The sequence below is a fragment of the Primulina huaijiensis genome, chromosome 6, assembly GCF_012295235.1.
Source record: "Primulina huaijiensis isolate GDHJ02 chromosome 6, ASM1229523v2, whole genome shotgun sequence".
Classification (NCBI taxonomy): domain Eukaryota; kingdom Viridiplantae; phylum Streptophyta; class Magnoliopsida; order Lamiales; family Gesneriaceae; genus Primulina; species Primulina huaijiensis.
Window position 1 is genome coordinate 16,150,258 of NC_133311.1, and position 14,706 is coordinate 16,164,963.

General features: G+C 38.3%; 4 protein-coding genes across 4 annotated transcripts; 3 read left to right on the forward strand and 1 right to left on the reverse strand.

Annotated features, from left to right (window-relative positions):
- The first annotated feature begins 631 nt into the window (after positions 1–631).
- On the forward strand, positions 632–4,423 carry LOC140979716 (proline-rich receptor-like protein kinase PERK8). Its single transcript, XM_073445263.1, has 8 exons — positions 632–2,359; positions 2,465–2,875; positions 2,954–3,040; positions 3,124–3,194; positions 3,263–3,339; positions 3,463–3,610; positions 3,753–3,914; positions 4,007–4,423. Exons 1-8 carry the CDS (start codon positions 1,258–1,260, stop codon positions 4,238–4,240), a joined length of 2,292 nt encoding a protein of 763 aa, XP_073301364.1. The 5' UTR covers positions 632–1,257; the 3' UTR covers positions 4,241–4,423.
- Positions 4,424–4,849: 426 nt separating this feature from the next.
- Positions 4,850–5,900, forward strand: LOC140979970 (uncharacterized). The gene has a single exon (XM_073445653.1). The coding sequence runs from the start codon at positions 5,196–5,198 to the stop codon at positions 5,679–5,681; it is 486 nt and encodes a 161-aa protein (XP_073301754.1). The 5' UTR covers positions 4,850–5,195; the 3' UTR covers positions 5,682–5,900.
- A 1,149-nt stretch (positions 5,901–7,049) lies between these two features.
- Positions 7,050–7,947, forward strand: LOC140979720 (probable calcium-binding protein CML15). The gene has a single exon (XM_073445272.1). It carries the CDS (start codon positions 7,136–7,138, stop codon positions 7,619–7,621), a length of 486 nt encoding a protein of 161 aa, XP_073301373.1. The 5' UTR covers positions 7,050–7,135; the 3' UTR covers positions 7,622–7,947.
- Positions 7,948–8,107: 160 nt separating this feature from the next.
- LOC140979715 (putative phospholipid-transporting ATPase 9) lies at positions 8,108–14,104 on the reverse strand. The gene is made up of 11 exons (XM_073445262.1): positions 12,726–14,104; positions 11,131–12,521; positions 10,923–11,033; positions 10,524–10,800; positions 10,350–10,438; positions 10,155–10,263; positions 9,836–10,039; positions 9,624–9,749; positions 9,425–9,523; positions 9,156–9,347; positions 8,108–8,883 (listed from the first exon to the last, which is right to left on the reverse strand). Exons 1-11 carry the CDS (start codon positions 13,122–13,124, stop codon positions 8,374–8,376), a joined length of 3,507 nt encoding a protein of 1,168 aa, XP_073301363.1. The 5' UTR covers positions 13,125–14,104; the 3' UTR covers positions 8,108–8,373.
- Between the last annotated feature and the right edge of the window lie 602 nt (positions 14,105–14,706).

Below are 14,706 nucleotides of genomic sequence, written 5' to 3' on the forward strand. Positions count from 1 at the left end.
TGTTGGAATTAAATGGTCGACCAATTCCAACAATATGGTCGACCAAAAATGGTATGTTTTTGGTCGACCAATTTTTGGTCGACCAATTTTTGTTTTGGTCGACCAATCTCGGATTCCATTTAATTGTCCACTTGTGTCTGACGCGCGTGTCTCAAGCCAGTGTGAAAACTCACGTTGGCTTGAAGATATTTAAAAAAAATTGCAATACCCGGTTACCCGGTTACAAATTTGTAACCGAGTATTGTTCTGACACAAAAATAAATGGTGTTCATTAGTGAATATTTAGATGGAGAAGATATTTGAATGATTTGTAATCGGGTATTGTTCTGACACAAAAATAAATGATGTGCATTAGTGAATATTTAGATGGAAAAGATATTTTAGATGGAGAAGATATTTGGATGATTTAACGTATATTATATCCAACTTGTAGATGTCCTAATGAAACCCAAAGAAAAGCCAAAATAATGCTTAAATAATATGGGGCTGACCTCTAAAAAACACATGCAACGTTGCTTAATTTTGGCCCCCACCACTTGATTTTGACGTTTAACTCAAGCAAGCGTAATCTCCACGAGCACACACAAAATCATATTATTATAATAATATGAATTACGATGATAAAAAAAAAAATACATTGAATTCACACTCAAACAGCTGGAAAATCAAAATTCCCTCTACTTGTTTTGTATTGAATGCTGCTGATTTTGCATCATTTATGATTTGACACGCGGTTTAACGTTCAAAAAATTAGGGGAAGCTTCCTAATTTCTGTGAAATAATCAAACGTGGCTGCATCCGAAATCTCTTACTTTGCTGATGAGAGCTGTGTAAAAAGTTTGACAATGGCGAAATATGGGGAAAATTTATAATCTTGCGGGGTTCTGAAATTTGTTCTGTGTGACCCCTTGAAAGCAATATAATGGTCTTTTTGCATGTTGATTTTTAATATCAGTTGAGTTTTACCTGAGAAAGTGGATTATATTGTGGAGGTTTGATGATCTGGGTTTTGCATGTTTGTGTGTTTTAAAGCTGGAATTCAAGTTGTTGATTGAGGATTTTGAGCTTTGGATTTGAAATTTTGATCAAGATTTGGCTTTTGGAATGAAAGATTCGGTCTTTTTGTGTTTGAATTTATTTATAGTTTGAAGCGATTTTGATTGGGTAGGAAGTGACTATGTTCTTTGTTATTTGATCGCCTGGAAAGTTAGTTTGAGATAATGCAATTGAAATGGTGAAAATTGGTTGATTTGGACGATGTCATCTTCATCTCCGTCACCAAATTCTCCGATTCCCGGTGCTCCTCCACTTCCGCCGGACCCACCTCCACCACCTGCAGTGGCTAATCCCCCTCCGCCGCTATCTCCTCCTTCGGTGAGTCCGCCTCCGCCAGACCTTTCTGGTGCATCTCCACCACCAGCCGGAAGTGCGCCACCGCAACTCCCTGATGCCATCGGCCCACCTCCGCCAGACACTTCTAGTGCACCTCCGCCCCAGTTAAACTCATCTCCGCCACCTACCACCATTTCACCGCCGAATTCCACTCCGCCAACATTGGTATCGCCTCCCACGGCTTCTCCATCACCCGCAGCATCTCCGCCGCCTCCAACTTTGAGTCCACCTCCTACTCTACCTCCTCCAACAGCATCTCCACCGCCCAGCTCTCCACCACCTCCTACACCATCCGATCCTCCCATTTCACCATCTCCTCCGGTTATAAATCCACCTCCTATCCCTGAAAGTCCACCGCCTGAGCCACCTAAAAATGCTCCACCCCCGCCAACTTCAACCCTATCAGAAAGTTCACCTCCGCCACCATCTACCTCACCACCCCAAAATTCATTTCCAGTACCACCAGCACCTAGAACTCCCGAACGTTCACCTCCACCACCAGTACGTAGACCGCCTGATAGTTCACCTCCTTCACCTGCACGCCGTCCTCCTGGAAGTTCGCCCCCTCCGCCACCATCTAACTCTGAGTCACCTCCCATTCCGCCAGCATCTCCACCATCTTTAAATTCTCCTAACGTTTTATCTCCGCCACCTGTATTGCTAGCATCACCACCGCCTCCATCCACCGTTTATTCATCGTCCTTCTCTCCTCCTCTACTTACCCTTGAGCCACCAGCTAACCCAAACACCAACAATGCAACCGGTAATACTCGGAACAACTTACAATCCCCTAGTAGTGGAGGAATCGGTACCGGAGGTACTGTGGCAATGGCTCTGGTTCTCAGTATCCTATTTCTTGGTGTTTTCGGAACTGCAGCATGCTGTGTGTGGAAGCGCAAGAAAAAGGCGGTCGGGCAAAATGGTGGTCATGTTTTGCCTACTACCATTGATACTTCTCCAGAAGCAGGTTAGTTTGTTTTGCAGTTATATATACAAGAGTCACTTGGAAAAGTTAACATTTTAATTGTTGAAAGTTGAAAATGATCAAAGAAATATTTTGATTTATGACCAGGTTCCAACATGTTGAAGGTGCAAACATCAGCATCCAGCAACGGAGCTGGCTCGGGTATCGGCATTGTCCATTCACCCAATGAGTCAGGTAGGTTTGGAAATTCAAGATCCTGGTTCACTTATGAGGAACTAGTTGAGGCCACGAATGGATTTTCAGCCCAAAATCTTTTGGGGGAAGGTGGATTTGGTTCTGTTTACAAAGGACAACTTGCAGGTGGTCGAGAGGTAGCTGTCAAGCAGTTAAAGATCGGTGGACGACAGGGAGAGCGAGAATTCAAATCAGAAGTCGAGATTATAAGTCGTATACACCATCGCCATTTGGTTTCACTTGTTGGTTATTGCATTTCTGAAGACAGAAGGCTTCTTGTCTACGAATACGTTCCCAATAACACTCTACATTTCCATCTCCGCGGTAAAATTTAGTTTTTGGTATTGGGGCTGGATTACTGATGAAATGGTTATTGATTTTCTTTTACATATTTATTTCCAGGTCGAGGTAGGCCTGTTATGAATTGGGCCACTCGTGTGAAGATCGCTGTTGGTGCAGCTCGTGGAATAGCTTACCTTCATGAAGATTGTAAGCTGTTCTTGCATATTGTCACTTTTATATCAGTCAAAGAAAAAAGGATATAGTTTTCTAAATTGCTTTGTGATGATCAGGTCACCCTCGTATAATCCATAGAGATATCAAATCATCAAATATCCTTCTTGATGACAATTTCGAAGCTCGGGTATGCACAATTTCCATCGAACACTGTTCTTCTTCTTTCAGAACATCTGTATAACATCTATATTTCAGGTTTCCGATTTTGGACTTGCTAAGTTAGCTATGGACGCTAACACACACATTACCACACGTGTAATGGGGACATTTGGGTCAGTAGTATTCCAGAACTCTTCATTCTCAATGGAAGCTAAATGATTGCTTCAATAGATTGCATATGTTACCTTGCTTTTGTTCTCGTCCCAACACTCAGTGGTTGACCGCTTTGTGTTCAGATATATGGCTCCTGAGTATGCTTTGAGTGGGAAGTTGACTGAAAAATCCGACGTGTATTCCTTTGGTGTCGTGCTTTTGGAGTTAATTTCTGGGCGCAAGCCCGTAGATACGTCTCAGCCTCTAGGAGAGGAGAGCCTAGTAGAATGGGTAAGTTATTATCTGGGAATTGGATTTATGATCCCAAAAAACTTAAATCGTATCTGGAAATGCTTATACTTATCCTTGGTGATAGGAACTAAGTATAATGTCATATGTATTCCTTTGTAATAATTTCTTATCCCTATTTTAGGCACGACCTCTGATAAGTCACGCAATGGAGACCCAAGAATTTGATGGGCTGGTGGATCCGAGGCTCGAAGAAAACTACGTTGACAGTGAGATGTTCCGTATGATTGAAGCAGCGGCGGCTTGCGTGCGCCATTCAGCTGCCAAAAGACCCAAGATGGGAGAGGTATGCAACAATCTAACTTACATCAAACATGCCAATTTTACCCACGCATACCGACTCTAACGAACTTTCTCGAAACGTGGGATTGTTTTCAGATCGTGAGAGCTTTCGACAGCATGGACTTTTCTAATGGGATGAAGGTTGGCGATAGTGAAGTTTTTAACTCCGCACAACAGTCTGAAGAGATCAGATTGTTCCAGAGAATGGCATTCGGTAGTCGAGATTATAGCACAGATTTCTTCAGTCAAGATAGCTGGAGCAGCGAAGGGGACCAAGTAAATAGCTCATACGAGTCGACGTTCCAAAGTTTTTCCAACCCAGCTAGCTGAAATATTTCTAGCCTCAAATGTAACTGCTGGTATTCCCGGATTATCTTATACATATGAATTAAGTTTTTCGAGTAGGTAGGCTTTGGTTCATATATATATTTATTGGTTCATTTTTTCCATGTAAATAAGAGCAAAATTTTGTCCTGAGCAGTATCCATTTATTTCTAATAAAGTTGATCCAGTTTTGCTATTCAATTCCATTATTTCGTATCAGTAATCGAGACAAGATTGAAAAAGTTTTGATCCCAGGTTCGCAAATACTTTGCTTGACTTCTTCGATTTTTTTTTTTTTACGTTCTGTAAGGTCCTCGACGAAAAAAGATGAAATGTGCTGTTCGGACTGGAGTACCGTAATTAACATTGTGATAAAATGGTCCAACGTTGAATAAAATTAAATAATAACTAAACTTCAAAGACAATCTTCTTGTAGCTTTGGAAGAGGATTCAAGCCATGTCTGAATACATTCCAAGTATCTACATGAAATGTTGACTACAAGTTATCAAGCTGGGAACAGCTGCTCCTTTCCTTGCAAAACAAACCAAGGCCCTGGTTTATAAAATCTTTAACACGAAAATTTAGGAACTCCGGAAGCTGCTTACGTAGTTTATCTTGTTTTAAGATCAACTTCTGAGTCTCCTTTCTTCATGTTTTGTGGAGAGGTCTTTCTACCCGAAAATCTCTGGCAATTGCTTGTACATTTTATTTTGAAATCAATCTGTCTACGCCAGTGTAAAATCCCATGTTTGAGGCATCTCTTGTAATTAAATTTTAAATTTTAGCTTTACAGAATTGCTAATTTTATTGCTTCACACATCATATATACTTGCTTGCCTTTCAAAGATTACGCCACACACAAGGAACTGCTTCCTTTTTAAGTAACAGCAGAACGAATTCTCCTCCTCCATTCACACCTTTTCCCCCATCCACTGGACCACTTCTTCCAAGAAAAACGACATGGAAGACCGAAACATCCTTGCTGCCGACTGCATCATCATATCCTGCTGCTGCCAATGTATGATCCTTCAAATCCTCATCTTCTTACTGCTCAAACTCCCTCAGAAACTTCTGAGAAAAGCTAAACAATATGCCAGGAAACTGCGAACCCGAAAGAGAGGAACAAAGATCACGCATATCAAAGTAGTAGGATATGATGAAGATAGTTTGAGAAGCCAAGGGAACAGCTCCTTCAGGGTTGAAGTGGAAGGGTTGTCTCCAGATGGAACATTACGGTTAGGTTGTTCTACAGATGAGATCGAGCGGGTTTTGGTCGATCTTTCGAACAAGGGTGAGTTTTGTTTTGGGAGTTTTTGGGGTCGGGATCAGGGTTCAAGGAGCTTAAGTTGGTGTTTGAAACAAGAGGAGATTGATTACGAGGATGTTAGGCCTCATTTGATTGAAGTGTTTGGTTCTTCAACTTCCCTTAGCATCCATACTTTGTAATATTTGATTCTTTTTCATGAAAAACATGGAGTTCCTATAAGAAATATGTTGTTTATATTTCATGGTTTATATGAATCTAGATTAATGACATATATTTTTATCAAAGACACATAGATGAAAAACATATATGTAAATGTACTTGATATATTGACTAGAAATATATAAAATAAGATACCGAATCATCATTTGAAATCTGATTCAATATCAAATATTTCAATTGATTCATGTGGTATTGTATCCCCAGAAGCATTTTTCCATTATTGAAGTTTAATAAGTGTAAATTTGGTATTTTCAAGGGGTAAATTTGTAGTTTCATCAAAAATTTGTACTTGTAATCTCCCTCAATTCCAAAAAAAAATTATAACATGATCAATCTACCATGTTACGATCAAATGTTTATAATTAGGCCAAAAATTATAGTTGTTAGCTGCAACTTTATTTCCTTATATTCGTGACAACGCAGAGTGCGCCTACTTGATTACTTATGGGTCGAGCTATCAGGGTCATGAGCCCGAAGATGTACGTGTCTATTTGTTGGAGATGTATCAATCTTATCATTTTCCTACCGTAGGACATGTCCCAGACAGAGACAACGTCCCAATGTTAGCAGTTTGACGCACAAGAACTTCCCAGGAGACTATCAAACTCAGTACTACTCTTACTCTTGCTTGCTTAACCCAACATTTCCCCTAAGAACTATAAAAATATGCTTATTGATATACTTGATTTTAGGCAAAAATGCTTATCACTAGTCTAGAAGTTATAGTTGTTAGTCAAAGCGCAACTTTATTTACTTATACTCGTGACATAGCAGAGTATATCTATTTGGGTGCTAATATGTCGTACTGTTAGTTCCTTGAGTTCGAAGAGCTGCTTGTCTATCTACTGGTATTGTCTCATATTCCTTAAAGACAAGTCTTACAATTTCCATATCGTTGGTCATATCCCCAACAGATACAGTATTATCCATTAAGATACGATGTTACTCTTTTACGGTCCACCTAGCCAACCTGATCAAACGACATGACGTCAGTAGCTTGAAGCACGAGAAATTCTCAGCAAAGCACCCATCTCAATACTACTAATACTCATGTACGTTTAACCTAACAAAAAAAGATGGAGAGTAACATAAGGTCTGGTCATATATTCAAAATACTATATAGTTAGTAGAAAAGAAATGTGATTATTTTCTTTTAAGTCACATAAATATGATTTAGGAAAAAAGTATTGAGAATATGATAGTTGACAATTTCCACGACTAGAAAGATTCCAAATCAAAGTCAGCACATTTAAATATTTTTATCTTCACACAAACCACCATAACTCCATCGTTATGAACCATTCATCCATCCAATGTTAAAATAAACCACAACCGTACAAACATTGATCTCCAGAAACCAACCGAAGTCAACAAAACAAAAATATCACCCTTTTCCCACAACACCAACGCCAAAATGATGGCCAAAATCCAATCCGAGCAACTCCAACAACTCAAAGACATCTTCGACAGGTTCGACATGGACCGGGACGGTAGCCTCACGCAGCTCGAGCTAGCGGCGCTCTTCCGATCCCTCGGTCTCAAACCAACCGGCGACCAACTCCATTCCATGTTAGCCAACATGGATGCCAATGGCAATGGCTCCATTGAATTCGACGAATTGGTGGGTGCCATTTTGCCTGATTTAAACGAACAAATCTTGATCAATCAAGATCAACTCTTGGAGGTGTTTAGATCTTTTGATCGTGATGGAAATGGTTACATAACAACGGCCGAGCTGGCAGGGCAGATGGCCAAAATGGGACAGCCCTTGACGTATCGCGAGCTAAGTAACATGATGCAAGAGGCAGATACAAATGGCGATGGTGTCATAAGTTTCAATGAGTTTGCTAACGTTTTGGGAAGATCCGGGGTCGAGTATCTCGGACTCACGGTCTCCTAGCTTACCAAATCTGTTATTATTTGGTATGTATGACAACTTTTTTTGTTTCTTTGTTTTTGGGTTTCATGAGTTTCATTTGGAGAAATGAAATGGCTGGTGATGATGGATATGACATGGTGACTTGGTCTAATAGAATGTTGTTCATAAATGGGTTTTCCTTTTGTATAGTTAGGCTTTCAGTGCACATGATTAAGGAGAAATGGCAAATGATGTCAACCAGTGACTTATTGGTTAACGCTACTGCCAATAGTGTTCCAAAGTGTGCATTTAGTAATACTTAAATAACTGGTACAAATGTTACTTGTGTAAATATATATTATCAATTAGTTATGAGCATATCTTTGATCTTGTATTAATGAACACATATGCAACAAACTATGTCAGATAGATCAAAATAATTATTCTAAAAAAAAATTTGTCCAGCTTCATGCAATAATATGAATTATCTGTGAGAAAATACTTATTACTGATTGGTATGCTGGATCACAGTAGAAAAACTGGACAAAGACCATCCATTCTCACAACTTATTGTTCTCTAACTAAATGTATGACAAAACCATCCATTTTTACTTGGAAAAATTGAATGAATTCTAGTGTCCCCAATACGTAGCTGATTGGTACAACATTTGATACACCTAAACTGTACGATTCTATACATAATCACATTTTCATAAGTAATTGCTATCTACGATCTTTTATCTCGCAAATGGCTCGTTCTTTGCAACACCATATCACGATATACACAGCATCATCTAAAGACCCTCATACCGGATCCACTGTATCCTTGTATGGTACATCGGCAAGAATCTCATTTGTATTGCTCTATAGACATAGTATGGTAAGAGGGCCGAGATGACCACAAAGAGCGTTAAAATATAAAAAGAAGGAGTTGTAGCAAGAGATTCAATGAAAACCTTGTAGGCTGTTGTTGAAAAACTGGGAGGCAGAGCTCCATATACCATTAAAAAGATGTACCATATGGCGATTTCACCCCATATGAAGATATGTTGTATTAATGTGAAGTAATCTATGGTGATTGCCATTTGGCAATTTACGACCCAGACGACACAAGTGTACATGGTCACTCCAAGAATTTGGTATTCGGCTATTTTACCGTTCTTTTTGAACGGCTGGAGACTTAGGGCCTCTGTGCAGAAGAAGAAGATGATAATGGCACTGCAAACTCCATTGAACATCCAGCCGATTATACGGCACCAGCTGAAGAGGACGTTCTGCACGCCTTCTTGGTATAGCAAAGGAAACTGCCACGTGATTCAAGCAATGAAAGAAAACTTATTCAACATTGATTTGGAATCTAGATTATTTTCTCAGTTTCCTGTTCCTAAAAACTGTCTGATACAGTAGTGAAATGTTTGACGTGTGTTAAAAGCTCTATAGCGTGTAGTACTTCAGTACTCGAATATTTTAACTCATTTAGTAACAACCCAGATATTTGTGGTTCTCTGGCTTGAGGGTGATTGATAATGTTCCAAATTAGACAAAATATTCCATATAAACTAGAAAAATATTTTACCTTCAGGCAGAATCTAGCAGATACATCCTGATCAAAGACTCCTAGTGCAATAACGGGCAACGACGTGAAGAATACGTTGTAAAGGGACAAGAACCAGTCGTTGTATGCCGGTTGTGCAGAGAATGATGCATAAGCCTCGTATAAGAAAACGGTGAAACCAAATGTAACATTCTTATAGAAAAAGTAGCAAATCTGCACCCACAGAAGATAATTGAAGGCCCAAGAATGACGAAATCTTTAAACTAATACTGAAGTTCGATAAACTTTACCATCGAAGAAATCCTTCGGTAACACCAATGTCCATGCACCAAAAGTAAGCGTTCAAGAAATCTGAATTGTGCAATTGCAATATCACTTGCCATGACTGCCTGATTGATGTGGGGATGAAGTATACAAGATAAAAGGTAAAACCAGTCAATTTATCAAGCATTCAGGACAGCAAACATGAAATATAGTAACGTTCTCCACCTGCATTCCTTCAGGGCCACTGATTCCAATTCCGATATCTGCTTCTTGAAGCATTCCCACATCGTTCGCTCCATCACCAATGGCTAAAGTTGTCTTGTTGGTTCCTTCTTTGACTAACCTTGTTACCTTTAAAGCATAAAGAAAGAAACATTACTTCAAAGTTCAAAATATTTTATCAAGAAAGGAAAAATTTGTTAAGGAAACAGACTCACAAGTGCTTTCTGTTTCGGAGATGATCTGCAGCATATTACAGATGCACAACTAATTGCAAGTTTGAGAAAGAGTTTCTTGATATCATCTTCCAATGCATATGTCAGAGATTTCCCGTCAATGATCAAGGCAAACACCCCAGAGCTTGATGCAGCAATCTGAGCCGTCCCATCAGTAATCTGCTGGAGTACATTTTGCTTCAAAACCTAATAAAAAGAAGAAATGTAGTCCATAGAAAATATTAACTTTTTGTTTCAACAACATTTCTCCATTTTACAGTTAAATGACAGCGATCTTTCAAATATTTTGACTTGATTTTACCTTAGCAATTGCATCCTTCTCACTGATTTTCTCCAGAGCAGTGATCTCAGCAGTCTCCAGGGTAATAGTGATTTGTTTCATTCCTTGTCTTAGCAAGCTACAAGCATAGCTGCAAAGTTGATTTTTACAATGAGACATGCACCAAAAAGTAATGTAGCCTAGATATAATATACAATAACCATGATGAGAATGTACCCTATATTAATGGCAGTTTCCATCTTATCCCCTGTCAAAACCCAAATTTTTATTCCACCTTGTGCAAGCTTGTCGATACATTCAGGAACCTGTACAGATGGCAAAAAATTTCGGATAAATCTTATTACATAGATTTAGTTTATGGGAATTCAGCATGAGTGTATCGAAAACAACCCCATGTTGAAGCTTGTCCTCGACGGCTGTCGCACCAAGGAGTATCAAATCTTTTTCTATCTTATCAGACACCTCATCCATCATTGCCTCACGTTCTGCACTGACTGAGTTTTTGGCCTCCAAAAACTTCTCCTCAAATGTTTTATATTCTTCTTCACTAAGCTCCCGATAAGCAAGAATTAATGTCCTTAAACCTGCTTCAGCATACTCATTCACATGTTCTCTGGTTTTCTCTTCATACTCCCTTCCATTTTCACCGAGCCTCTCGAACATGATGCTGCAATGGATCCAAACAGAACAGAGAGTGCAGACATGAAAAGGGCTAGATATGAAAGAAAGGTAAATGGATATAATAACTGAAGTGTTGAAAATGTGCACCAAGTCAAAAGAATAACCAACCTGTCAGCACCTTTGGAGAATAACAATATCTTCCCCTCCTCATCCCTTACTATAACAGACATTCTCTTCCTGGAACTGTTAAATTCTAAAACATTTAACAGATTGTACAATCTGCATCATCGGAAATTTCTTTATGAATATGTGCAATTATATATCAATCAGACAGAATCATAGAGTAAATACTACACGGCATGCTAAATATACGGACCTTTCAACTATAATTCCAGACGCTGGATTCAATTCATTCACAGATACACTTGTTTGTGTTCTTTTGAAGAATTCGAAGCCCAATTCTCTCGCTGCAACAACAAAAGCTGCCTCATCAGGTGATTCGGCTTCATATGTGACATTTCCTGTGTTGTCGTCAACATCAGGTATGGTCGTTTGACAGATTGCCAGCACCCGGAAAAATTTCTGAATAATATCCAAGTTAGGCTCGTTTACCCAATTCCCATTCATGATTCTCTCGTCATCGAAATTAAAACCTTTGATAACTGATTTTTTATCAATCGGAATCTCGGTGTAATCTTCTCCATTTACTGTTCTTTTATGACTACCAATCGGGATCTCGCTGTAATCTTCTCCATTTACTGTCAGTGGAGACCCTTTCCTTTTCGCCACTGCTTTTTCAACTTCTGTCACACCATGTCCATAAGCAATGCCAGCGACCGAACATTTAACAAACTCCATCAAATTACAAGTCAATGTGCCGGTTTTATCAGAAAGAACTGTATGAACTTGGCCTAATTCCTCGTTTAAATTAGAGGTGCGGGCATGAGCAGGTTTGTCAGCTTCCTCATAATACATATAAACATCTTTGTTGATAAAAATGCTTTGAAGGACCTTAACAATTTCTATTGACACGTATAAAGAAATTGGAATCAAGTAACTGTACAGCAACAAGGCAGTCAAGAAGTGATATACAGCAGCTTTTGGAGCTCTTGTCGGATCAAAGAAAACACTTGCATTATCCGGTCTAAGATACCACCTTTTGTGTCCGTTTTTCAAGTCTTTTTTAGTTACCACACCAAAGTAAACTGATCCGACAAAAGCCATTAAGAACAAAACACCAAATAAAAAGTAGACAATATGGTCCATTTTCTTCTCAATCCGGCTTCTCTTAGAAGGAGGGCTGGTTGAGTTCTGAATTACCTTCGTGTCATGTCCGGTGAAAATAACAGCTCCATATACATGACCCGTGTTCCGTAGTTTTGAGCCTCTGAGAAGCAGTTGTTGAGGAGAAAGAGGATGTTGTTGGTTCTCGAATTCCATACTTCCAACGAAACTGTACAATTTAGCATTTGGATCCTCGCATTTAACAACTGCCCGGAATTCGCTTAACTCGTGATCCTCATGTAAAGAGGAGGTAACTTCTAATGCTTGTTTGACTTTTAAATTTGTCTCCCCATCAAGATTCATAGTCTCAACATAGCAGATAGCATCTTCATAACTCGATGAGAGCAACAACAAATCTGCTGGAAAAAATTCATCTTTCTCCACCTTAACTACATCTCCAACTTTCAGATTTTTCCATTCGGTGGGCTTTAAAAGTCCATCACCTTGATGTACCTTCACCTTTCTATTGTTCACTTCAATATCCTAATTATTTCAGATCAACAAATTTTTTCAATCTGAGCATACAAAATGCCTTAAAAACCAACTTCCGTAAATTATTTCAATAAGCATAAGCATACAATCTCCAATTACTTCCAAAAAGTATATTAATTACATTAAATAACAATAACCACCAAATTTTATAAAGCTAAAAATAACGACAAAATCAGCACAACAGATTCAAAATACCTGTTGCTTTCTCCTCCAATCTTCAATTCCTTCCTTGACCATGGTTACTCCGATAACTATGATTAAAGGAATTATAGCACTGACTGCAGAATAAGGTGCTAGAGAAGTGAAGGACAAAGAACCAGTTACAAGAAAGTAAAAATTAGCCACTCTCCTGAACTGTTCAAAAAGAGACTTGGGCAAGAAAGTTGCAGCAGTATACTTGGTTGTCCTAACATAATTTGTCGCATAATTTCTGAGATTGGCTTCCAAACTATCTGATTCATTGCAATACACAACTCTGGAAAAACCTGGCCCTCCAATCTTTGAATGATCATCTTTATGTGATCCGGCCTTCTTACGTTTAAACGAGTAGATATCGCGGAAATGTAGCCTTGTTTTTCTACCTTTTCTCGTCATACTGTAATAACATCAAATTTTTGAACTCTCACTGTCAAATCTCAGCTTTTCTGAACAAGAAAGGAGTTTTATAGTGCAGGTCTTTCACGGGAATGGGATTTTATTAAATACCCAGGAGTTTAGAAGTAGTTAAAAGTAAGAACTTTTCCCCCCAACAACCAGAAACTTAGAAAAAAAAATCCAAGAAATAAGCAAACATCCCCAAAAGGATGTTTCAACTCCAATACCTCAAAAACCCAGTTGTAAGAAAGGCCAAAAAATATATTATAAAATGAGAAAAAGGGTGTTGAAGCTTGATCCGAGCTTCCGTGTATAAGTTAAAAGTATAGCTAAAAGAAAGAAGAAAGGACTCGAAAGAAAGCTAGAGTACTGTGAGATTTCATGGAAGAGATTCGGAGAAAACCAAAGGACATGCAAAACCCAAAAATTTCAGTTGGTCCGGTCTTCGATCTTTGCGCTAATCAAAGCGTCCCAGAGACTAAATTCACCACTTACAAAAATGAAAGATGGACAATAATAGTTTTATATTATTATGTTATACTATATTACATATATACTTAAGAGTTAAGAATAACATGATATAGAGAGAATGGGAGGTAAAAATTGTGATGAATTATTCGGGTAATTGATTATTTCTGGGGCAAAATGGCTTTGAACAATTACTAGTCCCTCTCTATCACTTTTATGACTTGACTTTCACAGTTGTTGGATTTCAGTCTTCGGAGACGAGCAATGTTTCAAAGAAACTTCCACACTCAAAGAATATTCTCAGTTAAATAAATATATGAAAATTTAAAGAATTTCTCAAGAATTTTGCAGTGACAGAATCGGAAAAAGGATGTTGGGTTGCTTTATTTTACAGTTAAAAGCTGGAATTTCCGCGGGAAACCAAATGGTTTTTCCCAAGAATGTGCGTGCGTGCGTGATTTTCATGGGTAATCTCGAGCTGGCACTCGTATCCGTATCTCTGTGTTTGATGCTGCTCCATCTAAGAAAAGCCAACCAAACATATCAAAATATGGTTGGTTTGTGCACCTTCTTGTTTAATTAATCTCCTTTCGAAAATGTTTGAAATGGTTATTTAATTCATATAAGGGGTTTTTTTGTTTATGAAAAATCAAGAAAAAATAAAATAAATAAGGTTGCAAACGTTTGAACCAAAGTTAAAATAATATTGACAGAGAGAACAACATTTATCGATTAAAACGAAATTTATCATCCAACACCAAATTTCGATTATATAAATAATTAGCTCTGATGGACTAATATCTCGACACGCGATGTATATGTAAAATCACGTTTTAATATATTTATATAATTCCTTCAAAAAAAATATATATTTATATAAACGTCAACTCCTCTCAATCCTTTGAGAAAAATTCGATCGCTGCATGAAAAATTTGATCGCTGCATACGCAAAACATTAACTAAAAAAAATTTTAATTCTCTAAATATTTTATATAATAATTTCACCTATAGGTTGGTTGAATATCTGATTGCTCTTAACGGTAAGANCATTTGTCATTCATTCATTTTGCGGGAAAATTTAGACTTCTCATTTAATTAGTTTCATATTAATTAT